Below are 13,833 nucleotides of genomic sequence, written 5' to 3' on the forward strand. Positions count from 1 at the left end.
GGTTTCTCTTCCTCTCTCTCTCTCTCTCCCCATCAGCCTAAATTATTATCTGCTGAGAATGTGATGACCTTATGAAACAGATCATTACTGTATGTTAAAACATTCAATAGATTCAATTATTATGTTCAATAGGTTAAAAACACAGGTAACCTTACACTGTAGGGTTTTTTTTAAAAAAAATGTTTGATCATAAACATAACAGCACTCAGGAAAATGTATTAACTCAATACATACGCCTTCCAATAAATTTGCAGGTGCTGTCCGTGAACCAGTCAAATCATGTATGAGAAACTCTGTCCAGTCTGTGTATTTCTCTTTAATCGCTGAAAAAAGTAAATGAAGGTATGATTAGCTTAAGAACAAAGATTCTGACTCACAGAATCATATCCCTAAAAGAAGGAAGGAAGGAAAAAAGAAAGTAGGTAGGTAATATCTGTCTTTACTAAGGAACAGAACTCTGAGAAGGTAACAATTCCAAAACCAATACAATTACAATTAAAACACAAAAAAATTAATAACATGATTAAAAATATAAACTGAGTCTTCCTTATCCAGAATTTTGAAATCTGAAATATTCTGAAAACCAATTTTTTTTTCATGGGTGGTTGAGATAGTGATACCTTTGCTTTCTGATGGTTCAAATGTATACAAACTTTATTGCATGCACAATATTATTAAAAGTTGTTGCTGTTGTGCTTTCAAGACATTTCCAACATATGGCAACCCTAAGGTGAACCTATCATGTGAAGTTATAAAGGGCAGTCTCTGGTGATGCCTTTAAGCTGGTGTAATATCATCAACTAAGCTTCAGCCACTCAAGTATGCCTTTCAAATAAATGTAACAAATGAGGCAAATCTATATACACATACTTTTCAAGACAGGGCTCTTGCCTGGAGATTCCTTCCCATTACTCCAAAGACCAAAGAAGAAAGTTTAGGTGCTGAGATCAGGGGAGCACAATCTATACACAGAGTGCAATGCAAAGCACATAACCCTTGGAAATCACTCCATGAATAAGAGCGTATTTTAAAAAACCAACAAGCAAGTAGACATGATTTACACTCTCCACCAAAGCTGAGACATTAATAACTAGCAGCAAATCTATCAATCAAACTTCAGATGACAAAGGTTGGAAACATTACCAACAATGAGAATCAATAGTTCACGTCATTTGCAGGCTGAAGAGGAAACAAGACGTAATGAAGCAGCAAAATGGAACCATTACAAATTAGCTATTTAATTACGCTGTAATGCAGCTGGTTCTTAAGGAAAAAGTGTCATGTGCCAGCAAGAGGTAAGATATGGATACAAGTGGAGGTAGTTGTCCCTCTGTTACCAGAATGGTCTTGCTCCAACCTGAAATGGCAGACACCCGTCAGCCTTTTCAAACTGGAGAGGTAATCACAATTCCCCATTGGGCAACTGCAGCATCTCCTTCATTGCAGCTCCCATGAAGTTAAGACCTGGTACATGTGGCCTGTTTAGCTATACCACTAGCTCTGTTGAATGCAACTTATAACAATATGTTTGAGTTTCTGAGGCTCAAAGAAGGAAGCCTGAAGCTGGTATTTAATCTAGTAAATTATCTGAGGCATCATGTTCAGGGCTGATCTCAATCACTGATACAAATAACGCAAGCACCAAGTTAGATGCACTAAAATCCCTCTGTTGATGGGTGTCTTCAAGTGGTTTCTGACTTATGGCAACCCTAAGGAGGACCTATCATGGAGTTTGGCAATATTTGTTCAGAGAGGGGTTTGCCAATGCCTTCCTCTGAGGCTGAGATAATGTTTCTTGCCCAAGGTCACCCAGTGGGTTTCCATGGCTGGGTGGGATTTGAAACATTGTCTCCAGAGTCATAGGCTGCAGCTTCACAGCAGAGACAATCTGGTTTGACACCACTTTAACTGCCATGGCTCAATGCTATGGAATTCTGGGAACAGTAGGGTGTTGTGATGCCACAAGAAACTACAGTTCCCAGAATTTCATAGCCTTGATCCATGGCAGTTAAAGTGGTGGCAAACCAGATTATCTCTGCTGGGCAGATGCAGCCACAGCCCTATGCTCTAACCACTACACCATGCTGGCTCTTGAATCTTTCCCCACTGTAATCCCAAAAAGGAATATTTCGAATTCTGTTTGAATTTACTACATAAACAGAACCTGGCTAGTAGCTACATCAACCTGGAAAGTCTGCAATAAGCCATGGAGAAAGATAATAAGCTTATATGCCCAGGGCTGTTTTTCCCAATCACATGGTCATGAGGTATATTCAGTTCAATATAGCTTTGTATTTTGTATTTTGCTCCCTTTGCTTTGTAATCCACCTTGTTTATGCAAGGAAAGGGCGGAATATTAATAAAATAAATAAATAAATAGTCCCCAGACAATATAGCCAATTGAACCTTTACTGGCCTGGTCAGTCCAGAACACAAGCTAGCTCTTCTCCTTTCCTGCAAGACATACGTTGGCTCCCGGCTCAGGTCAATTTAACACGTGCCACTCCATTAAATTAACCTTCCTGGAAATATGTCTATTATTATTGTTATTGCATTTCTGGTTTATGAGTATGTGCAAATTGCATTTAAACCACCATAATTACAAGGTGGCTGCACTCGATGCTTGTTTTAAAAAAAATTGAAACAACTAACCATAAGTATTACCTAATGCTATCTTTGAATAACGTCTCTGGAGGAATTAACAGATTTATGGTCCTTAAAATAAAATGCAGCTGGAGGGTTCATGTGGATAAATGGCTCCTTTTCTTCCCTCTGCAGATTCAGTCTTGCTCCCTACAGCTTCACCAAGCTTATTTGTCTTACTTAGTTTTTCAAATGGGAAGAAACTTTTTATGTTCATCAAAACACACACATAAAAGCTCAAACTGTTTGCAACTGGAAAGGAATTTTCCTGAGTACCTCTAGTTACCTAACCCTGATCTTAGAATCAGGAATATTGCCAACTCCTATGACATGATGAAACTTCCAAATAGTTAACCTCACTGCTCCACCAATCCTGTATAACATTCTCCTTGACTTTTATCCTCTTAGCAACTGAAATAAGACAAAGGATCTTGATGTTAAAAAGTGGTGTGATTGTTTCAAATATCTTAAACAAGAGGCCAGGAACCCCAAACCCTGGGGATGAATTCAGGCCTTTATGATTTTCTAGATGTACTCATGCTCTTCCCTATAACATGATAATCTGAGGGTTTCCTGGCTTTTGTATGGGCTCCCCATCCACATTCTAAAAGGCTAAAACGCTTCTCTAATGCCTAGTTACTGTCAGAGCTTTCAGCTAAAATATACTACACTTGCCCCTCCATATTCACTAGGGTTAGGAGCACAAGACACCCGTGAATGTGGAAAAACCACAAATAACAAAAACACCATGTTTTTACCTGAGAGGACACCTCTCTAGGAATCTCTAGGTCCTCCAGTGCAACTCTGTGGTCAACGTCCGACAAACACTGACCACAGAATTGCGGTGGAAGAGCTACAAATGCTTAGTGGAGCGTTCTCTCTAGGAATCTCTAGGTCTTTCAGTGCAACTTTTAGTTAATGTTCACCACAGCATTGCACTGGACGACATAGATATTCCTAGAGAGAACATATTAACCAAATCCGTGAATAATCAAAGCCGCAAATATGGAGGGATGAATTTAATCTCTTTCTTTTCTCACCTTTCTCTTTGCTCTTATTGTTGTATATCCAGTTTTTTTAAAATACTAAAACAAACATTTAAAGAAGGAATCTGATATCTAGGAGCAGAACTGGGGAAAGCTGGAAATTGTTAAACAAGAAATGGCAAAAATATGCATAGCCATACTTGGTGTAAGAGAGCTAAAGTGGTCAGGAATGGGTCATTTTCAATCAGATAATTACAGAGTGATTTACTCTGGAAATGATAATCAATGAAGAACTGGGGTGGCATTAATAGTGAGGAAAGCTGTAGCGAAAACAGTCAGGATATGCAATATGAAACTTGACCAAATAGCATCAATAAGACTCAAGGAAAACTCTATCAATATGGCCATGGTTCAAGTATATTCTCACCACAGAAGCAGATGGCAAGATGGGCAGACAAGACTGCATTTTATTACCTTATCTCTTTAATTTATATGCAGAACATATACAGAAAGCAGAATTAGACTCAGAGGAAGCAGGTGTCAATATTGAGGGAAGGAACATCAAGAATTTAAGCTGTGCAGATGATGCCAAGTTACTTGCAGAGAACAGAAAAGATTTGGAATGTCTACTGATGAACATTAAGGAAGAAAGTGCAAAAGCAGTGTTACAGCTACATATTAAGAAGATAAAAATAATGACAACAGACTATTTACACAACTTTAAAGTCGGTAAGAAAGGCATTGAAATAGTTAAAGATTTCCTTGGCTCATCCATTAATCAAAATTAATGTGTCAGAGAAAAGGGGATGTCAGAAAGAAAGAGGAAAAAGAAGAGGGGCTGTCATTCAGCTTCTGATACAAATTCTTTCACTCTTTGAGTGAAGGAGGACCATGACAGAAAGAAGCTTGTCCATATTGATTTACCTTATAAAGTTGCATGTACTTAACTTTATGTATTTCCCCTGGCCATCAATATGAATGTTGTGCCCTATAAATTGAGATGACACAGTAAATCTCCCTTCTGGCTACAGCCACCATCACCACCTCCTTCATTCCCCCCTGTTGTAACTTCCCCATTATAATAAAGTTGGTGTTGGTTAGACAGATATTTTCATAAACATAGCACAGGGTCATTTCATTAAAAGGGGTTTCACTCCATCTCAGTGTGACACTTATTCATTCTTAGTGGTCCATAAATCCCAACCTCTTTATTTTATTACAGGCACCGTCCATCTGTATCCTGCTATGAGGATGACAATTCAAAATATCCTCTCACACGGAGAGGATATGCAGTTGCCAGAATGTAATCTGGAGATGGCTCCCACACCCTTCATGCTTGTGTAGATAGTTTTGTGTAGAAAACAGTTACTAGACTTAAACCTTGGAGACATTTTAAAATCCTCGCAGGTTGATGTTAAAGTTGTAATCCCCTGAAGAACATCATCACAGTATTTCCAAGCCGAAACCCAATGGGCTATTTTCAAGAATAAAAGCATCTCTTTTTTCAACATTCTGTGACTTTGTCTTTTTTCCACATCACATATATTGCTTCTTTCTAATTGCCATGGATCCACATAAGAAGCAACATCTGCTGAAATTTCTACTTGTTGCTGCTGTGTGCTTTTAAGTCATTTCTGACTTATGGCTACTACAGAGTTTTCTTGGCAAGATTTGTTCAGAGGGGGTTTGTCTTTGCCTTTCTCAGAGGATGAGAAAATATGACTTGCCCAAGGTCACCCAATGGGTTTCCATGGCCGAATGGGGTGCAAACTGGTCTCCAAAGGCATGTGCAGCCATTTATGACACATTTTGGGGGGCCCTGCACCATTTGTACAAAGCAACAGGAAATTACTTCCTGATCATATTCATATATATATATATATATATATATATATATATATATATTAGTTTTGATATACATTATCAAATATACAATAAACAGATAATTTTACAACAAATAAAACATTTCCTCCCCTTGTCCACTTTCTCACCCTCATCCACCCGTACTATAATATAACATCACATATAACATACATCAATACATGTAAATCTGAACAAACAATCAGACACATGCTTCCCAATATATTGAGGCATCAGCCTAAATTCTTATCCTCCGAAATATGTCTTTCTTTCAGAAACAATCAATAAAAGGAAAAGAAACAAAATATACATGCCTGGTGTGTTATCACACACACACACACACACACACACACACACACACACACTTATTTCTTTTATCTTTCCACACTTTTTTGGTTAATCTTCTCTGCCATATCATTATGTTCACCTTGGATATTTAATACTCAATCTTTGAATCTGTCAATCATTTGGTTCACCATATCTATATTGCAGGTAATCCTGAACTAGTCCCCAATCTTTTTACAAATTTGCTATTAGATTTTCCATCAGGTATATATGTCTCTGCAATTCCTGCCACACTTCTTTTTTGAAGGCCTCTCCTGGGTGCCACATATGGCTCATGGGCTGCGTTTTGCCCACCCCAGTCTATACCAATATTGTGTCAATATCTGGCTTTCCAAATTGATTGATTGTACTTATATCCCATCTTTCTCCCAAAACGGGATCCAAGACGGTTTACAATAACTTTTAAAAAGATTCAACTAAAACTTTAATTTACAAAAGTTAAAAAAGATTGAAACATCAACATTATTGAAAACATGATATATTGATCTTCACCTACCAGAAGTTCCAACCAACATGGCCAATGGTCAGGGATTCTGAGAGTTTTAGTCCAAGCTATCCAAGATGGGGTTAAAAGCTCAAGAATCACACATTTGTATTGACTGAACAGGGCCTTTGCAGTGGTGGCACAACATGTTTGTAATGCCCTCCTTAGGTGCATTTACTAGGTTAATTGTTCCCAACTGCTGGCCTTCTAGATGTTTTGGATTTTAATTCCCAGAAGCCTTAGCCATTGGCCATGTTAGCTGGGACTTCTGGGAGCAGAAGTCCAAAACATCTGGAGAACCACTGTGGCTAGGTTTCAAAGATTTGGGTTTTTTGTCTGTAGAATTAGTATGAAGAAAAATCCTGTAGCACCTTAGGGACTAACTAAAGAAAGAAGTTGGCAGCATGAGTTTTTGTAGACTTGAGTCTACTTCCCCAGATGCATTTGGAAGTAGAGTTAAGTCTGCGAAAACTCAAGCTGCCAACTTCTTTCTTTTAGGAAGTCTCTAAGGTGCTACAAGATCTCTCTACATTCTGTGGCTAGGTGACAGCCCCAATGTTTTTGGGGTACCCGATGGAGTCCTTTTCATTTACCATGCAAAGGTTCTCTTTCTCCCATTGCAACTAAGCGATCCAATCAATTTCCTTAGCAGACTTCATCCCACTATAATCAAAAATTGATCTCTAAAGCCAACAAACTCACTCCGGGAAAAGCAATTAAATGAACAATTGTTCCCAAGCTCTCCAAACATTTTAAAAACCCAAACACAAACCCAGCATTTTAATTCAAAACCTGAAAGAGGAGTGGGAGAACAGCCCCCGTAAGCTTTGAATACAGTGCAGCACAGAGAAATAAACCAATATCAAGCTTGACTGCAGGAGTTGATTAAATTAGTTTAATTTAAAGCCTAAACAAACCCTGAAGGTGGCTCCTTTGTTTATTGCTTTCTGCCTGAATCATAAACTACTGGAGAAGCATCATGTCGGCACAAAATATTTATTCATTAAATCTTCCATAGATTTCCACTCTATATTTTGCTGCAGACACACTATTCTTTAGAAGTCATTATGTGCCATCCATTTGGGTCATACTGTTTGACACCATTCATACACTTCCAGACTAGATTTTCCTTTAGGCAGAAGTAGCTTAGGAGTTATTATAATAACAGGCAAATTTCTCTTAGGAACTGGATGTTTTACCAAGCAACTGGCTGGGTGTGGTACATGGCAGGTGCATGCCACACATAATGAGTACTGTGTACCTAAGGCTGCATCTGCACTGGGGAAACAATACAGTTTGAGACCACTTTAACTGTCATGGGTCAATGCTATGGAATTCTGGGAACTGTGGTTTTGTGAGACATTTAGCTTTCTCTATCAGAGAGCTCTGGTGCTAAAACAAACTGCAGTTCCCAGAACTACATAGCATTGAACCATGGCAGTTAATGTGGTGTCAAACTGGACTATTCCTGCAGTGTGGGTGCAACCTACAACAGAGTTGGCAGCTTGAATGCATGTGGGACAAGTTTTCTGGTTATTATTATAAGTCTTATTAACTTTATTTATATCCTGTCCTTTCCCTCAGATTGGGGCTCGATGCAGCTTACAATTTAAAATGGTTACAATATAATTAGAAACATACAAAACAATCAACATTAAGACTGAATTAAACAATTAATCGTATTAACTTCCTTGTTAAAAGAGATTCACAGGCTGCCAGATTGTTTCCAGGCAAGTGCTGGTCATGACCTATAAAGCGCTATACAGTTTAGACTGAGACTATCTCCCTATACAGACATGCAAGAGCCATAATGTCTACAGGGAAAGGCTTTCTCTCTTAGAGCACATGGAGCTTGTCTCTCCTCTTGTTATGTACCTTCAAGTCATTTGCAACTTATAGAAACCCTAACGCAAAGCTATTGTTCAGTTTTCCTGGCATGATTTGTTCAGAGGAGGTTTGCCATTGCCTTCTCCTGAGGCTGAGAGATTGTGACTTCCCCAAGGTCATCCAGTGGGTTCACATGGCTGAGTGGGGAACTGAACCCTGGTCTCCAGAGTGATAGTCAGACCACTAAATATTCTAAATGTGATGATTTTAATTGTTCATCACTGTATTGCCAGGTTTTAACTTACTTCTTTTGGGAGCCACTTTGGGTCCCACTCCGGGAGAAAGGCATCATATAAATGAAACCAATAAATAAATACAATGTAAAACATACACTTTAAAAAGATTTTTAGAAAAGTGGGCTTCCATCCATGGCCAAGTGGGGATTTAAACCCTGGTCTCCAGAGTCATAGTCCAATGATCCAAGCACCACACCATGCTATCTCCCCAGGTCCCTGCCACCCCAGAATGATTCACAGGACCCTCCAAAGCCTCCAGATGACCACTATGGGCTATTTCCCCAAATTTTCAGCCAATGGGCTCATTTTTTTTTTTTTTTTTAGTTTGGATGGGACTTTTTTCAAAACAAGAAGGGAATACCCTGACTTTTGGGCTGGGATCAGGGGTGTTAGAATTAAGGTGCAGTTCCCCATGGTCCCAGAACATGACACACCACTTTAACCACTGAGAGTTGCCCATCTCCATTGTCTATACTAGTATCTTTTCTTTTCTAGACCAGTATAAACACATTTTTAAAAAATGAAGTGTCTTGTCCCAGCTCTATCTCGGCAGCTCCTGCCTCTAGAAAAATCTGTATTATAAATGTATAATCCATATTAAACACAACTGTGACCCCAGCTGTCACCAGCAAAAGAAAATCAGTAGAGGGTAGGAAGCCAAGGGACAAGAGCATTTTTCTTCCCATGTTAAGCAAATTACTAGGAATTGAAAATTCACCCAGCCATGAACTGTATTCTGGCAGTCAGCATGTTCAAGCAGCTGTTAAGAGCAGTAAGTTTAATTGCCCACCCAGAAGAAGCACCCACTAAACTCAAGAAAACTTGGAGATAGAAGCAACTGGTACAATTTCCCCAGCTGTTAGGCTACCATGCAACTAGGGATGATGCTCTTGAAATGAGACAGGATCTGGACAAAACCACGAGAGAAGCCAGAAACCAGGATCACAGAACAACCATAGATAAAAGAACACATTACATCTCTCAACTATAGAATCATGATACAGGTTGAGTCTCCCTTATCCAAAATGCTTGGGGCCAGAAGTGTTTTGGATTTCTGCCCCCCCCCCCATGACCTGGATTTTGGAATATTTGCTTATACATAATGAGATATTACTGGAAATAGAACCCAAGTCTAAGAATGAAATTCATGTATGTTTTGTATGTCCTTATGCACATAGCCTGATAAAACATATTAGTTTCGCCAGAACAGAGTCTTTCCCCTACCAAAGAAGGTCAGAGTATCCACTGGCAAAAAGAACCACACCATGCTCCAGGTGCTTTAAGAAGCACAGGAGCTGCCTTCCAGCTGTGCACTGATTGACGAAGACACGCTGTCTGCTAAAAGCCTCCGCAGATCTTCGAAATGCCCTAGCTCTTTCTGCTCGACGCTCATTGAAGGTAGCACCCACTGCCCAATCTTTCCTCCATGTGTCCCACAGCCTGCGGCACCAGCGACAACTTGACTGTCTGAAACCTCTGGAGGGGGCCATAGACTCATGCTCCAGCACGAACTATCGGGCCAGCCTCTTGGCTCCTCCATTACAGGTTCAAGCCCCTGGCGGCTCTGGCTCCTCTATTATAGGTTCAAGATCCCAGGGGCTCTGCTCATCCTGCTGAGTCATCCAAGCCATCTTTCCAGGCCTGGGGCATGGACAGGAGCACTTGCTCCCTTCCTCCGCGTGGTTGCCTGGTCCAGCCGCCAGCACCCACGGGCGAAGAAGGTGACGGGGGGAGGGGGTGATTCCCAACCTGGGCGACCCCAACCAGAAGGGGTTGCGACCCCCAGGTGTGGGAAACCCGTGCTTTAAACATTTTTAGATTTGTTTTGTAAACTAATCCGGAATCAGAAACATAACTTATCAATGGGACAAAAGAACGAACAGGAATTTCATTTGAGACGGCAAACCAAAGATCAAAGAATTAATGGACAAATGTGACATGATGCAATTTAAACAATATGGGGCATGGCTGTACCAGAACATTGTTACATATAGTACAGTGGATGCATGTATTTTCTGCGATGAAAGATTGTGGTGTACAAAATAGGTTTCAAAGCAAAATTCTCTATGGTTAGAAAGATACTAACATACATAGTGGGTTGCATGCCTAACGGTTCTGGTCCTACAATGAGCAAAAAAAGGGATAAATAATCAATTAATTAATAAATTTTGGTTTTTCTATTATATACCGCTATTCCAAAGATGCATAGCAGGTGAACAGCAAGTAAAGCTAAGTAGCCAAGTAAGCTAATTTGCCCCAGCCAACAGTCTGTTTGGTGTTTATCAGAACGACTTCTTAAAGAGGTAACTCTATGCCAGTGTGACTCCCTCTAGCTGCCTCCTGTTGCATGCTGGGTACTGGCGCAGTTTTAAGGAGGGGTACTTTAGAATTCTCAGCATAGATAAGTTCAACTACAACTGCCTTAAAACTGCCCAATCCCAGCATGGGCAACAGAGGCTGGCTAGAGATCCCACACTGCAATAGTACCTCTTTAAGAGCATAGTGTGGGATATAACATCTGTTGTACTCATTTTTAGCATCCTTCCTCGGAAGTGATGGCAAGCCTGAGTCAAGCTTTGGGCCCTTGTTAGCTGGTCTTGAACTCGCAACCACCGACCCTTGTGGTTTGAGTGAATGTCTGCAGTACAGGCCATTTAACCACGTGTCCGACCAGGAAGCTCTGGACGAGGGCTCTCTAACGTCCTTTTAATGAAACATCTACTGAAGGAAACGCTAATCAATCAATTGGTGTAAACTGTAAAACAAAACTGGTTTTCATATTGGGCTTCCTGCCTTGGAAGATTGATTGTAGGGCCAATGGCACGGAGAGAGATTCAAAAATGGATTAACAATATAGAGATCTTATACTAACCTATAACAATGAAGGACAATCCTCCTACTAAAGACCAAAATAGGAAAATCATAACTTGCAATAGTTGTATTGAACTGGTTGAATGTATATACAACTTAAGGACATGTTTATGAAGAGACAAGCATATATTATTTTTAACACCTCTTCACTGCTGCACATCCGTTGTCGGTCCCAGTAACAAAGTGTTGGTTGTATTACCGTTTAAAGGCCCTAAATTGGATTTCTTGGGCACCGGGTTAACCTAGGGAAACGCCTCTCCCTGCATGAATCCACCTCGCACTCTCAGAACAAACAGGTACATTATGTACATCAAATCATCCTCAGGTTGAGACTGGTGCGAACTAACCCATGCAACAGGGCTTTGTACAGCAGTAGCGCCTTCTCTCTCTTGGGAATGCTCTACCTAGCCGAAGAGCATCTTCTCAGTTGGAACGGTTGGAGACCTTTAAAAAAGGCAGTTAAAAACCTACCTCTGTCCTACAAGCTTTATCCTCCCAATTCCTTGTAATAAAAGTCTTTCCCCTACTGACTCATGATGTTATATATACCTGGGATTTTTACTATATTTTTGAATTGTATGTTTTGTAGCTATATTGACATTTTGGATCGTAACTCAATCATTAATGTGTTGTCTAAAATTGTATCTTAATGTTCGCCATTTTTATTTTGATTGTACCTAAGTTTTAATATGCTGGTTTACCCCATCTTTGCATCTTAGGAAAAAAAACCCGGTCTATAAATCAACACATTTTATTATTGATTTTATTATATTTGAATTTGAAAGAGAAAATTAAATGAACTTTATGGGATGAGGATGAGAGAAAAGCTTGCTGAAGTAAAAAATTTAGAATACCTTTTACTGAAAAGAACAGCTAGAAGCAAGTGGAAATCAAAAGACTGCCATGATAAAGTGGGAAACACAGAGTTTGGGAATATAATTTAGACTAGTGAAAAAATGGGGAAAAAGCAAAGCTAGATTAAAGGCATAAAATTCTCTGTTGCAACAAGCATTAAAAGAAAACTATTTAAATAGTAAACAGAGGGTATTAAACACCATGTTCAACAGACAGAATATATAAATTAATATGAAATGATGTTGAGATGCCAAAAAGAAATTTGTACATACATATATTGTGGTCGCATTGTACCTATATAAAGTCCTTACTTGGAAAAGATCATTGGACTTCAACCTAATGTTAAAAATTGTTTTTGATTTTCGATCAGAAAATATTTGTTAACATGACTCATTATTGGAACCAGAGGGGAGAAAGGAAATTTTGGAAAGGATTAATGTTTAATATCGGTTGCCAGAATGATAATAGCAAAAAACTGGAAATTACTTTTACTCCCCACACATAGAGAATGGCAAAATGATACTTGCAATGAAAGAAACTTATACAATATTGCCAAATGCCCATATCTATCCGTCTCTACTGCCAAGATCCTGCGTCCATGCCCCCAGTGGTATCACAACTTGATTACTGCAACATCCTCCTGGCTGGGCTTCCTCTTTCTCACTTCCGCCCTTTAATTCTGTCCAGCATTCAGCTGCCTGCATTACTCACATCTGACCACCGCTCTGACCACATCTCTCCTGTGTTGGCATCCCTTCACTGGCTCCCCCTCTCTTTCCGCCTCAGTATAAGCTCCTGCTGTTGACGTTTTAAAGCCCCCCCATTGGGCTGGCCCCTCCTTACTATCCAGACCTTCTTTTCCTCACCTTCCAAGTCGGGCCTCCGTTCTGGTAGTCAAGATCGGCTGTCCCAGCCCAGGATTTCCTCTGCCCCCATCTCGGATTCGCCTTTTTCACTTGCGCCCTCCTCACTCCTGGACCCTTCTTCCCCCTATGAGCAAGGACCCTCACTTCTTTAAACCAGCTTCAAAACAGTATGAAGACCATCCTGTTGAGAGCGTTCCCAGGCATTGACAAACTGTCACTGCTATTTGATGTTCTTTTGTTGCCTGTTTTATTGATCATTTTCCTGTTTGTGCTATTAGTTATTTTATGTATATCCTCCTAGAGAGGCAGGCTAACTCCACCAGGCGCCTCCCTGGAAGAAGTTTTACCCATCCAAAGAAGCCCAAGCCCTCCCTCCAGTCCCTCTCCCTTGGTCCAGACCTCGGAGGTAAAGAAGTACTGCTGGCCCTCATCCCCTTCCCCTCCACTCCCTTCTCCTTTTGTGTTTGTCTTTTTTAGATTGTAAGCCTGAGGGCAGGAACTGGCTAATTAAAAGATTGTAGTACAGCACTATGTAAATTTTCACGCGCTTAGAAATAGGTTCATATAATAATAATAATAATAATAATAATAATAATAAACTAGATAGATTAACAGCATTATAAACAAACAAGTATGGGGGAATGGGAAATGATTGGAGCAAGTAAAGCTTTATGTAACAGCTGCTTAGTAACGGGAAGTATAAAAAACGTTTCTTCCATGGGTACAAAAATTATTATGATATATGATACTGGTATTATGTTGGAAGAATGTAAACTTTTGTAAATAAAATACTCAATAAA

At 39.8% G+C, this 13,833-nt stretch overlaps 1 protein-coding gene across 9 annotated transcripts in view; it reads right to left on the minus strand.

Moving 5' to 3' along the window:
• The window catches only part of SFMBT2 (Scm like with four mbt domains 2), an 85,288-nt gene that overhangs the window by 50,299 nt on the left and 21,156 nt on the right, over window positions 1–13,833 (minus strand). For all 9 annotated transcript variants that reach the window (XR_006104047.1, XM_042468043.1, XM_042468045.1 and 6 more), the window contains one exon: window positions 235–323. Coding sequence is in view for 8 of the 9 variants with exons in the window: in XM_042468043.1 (XP_042323977.1) it covers window positions 235–323 (89 nt within the window). In the remaining variant the exon portion in view is untranslated. The remainder of the gene's footprint in view (window positions 1–234; window positions 324–13,833) is intronic.

The sequence above is a fragment of the Sceloporus undulatus genome, chromosome 5 (genome assembly GCF_019175285.1).
Source record: "Sceloporus undulatus isolate JIND9_A2432 ecotype Alabama chromosome 5, SceUnd_v1.1, whole genome shotgun sequence".
Taxonomy (NCBI): Eukaryota; Metazoa; Chordata; class Lepidosauria; order Squamata; family Phrynosomatidae; genus Sceloporus; species Sceloporus undulatus.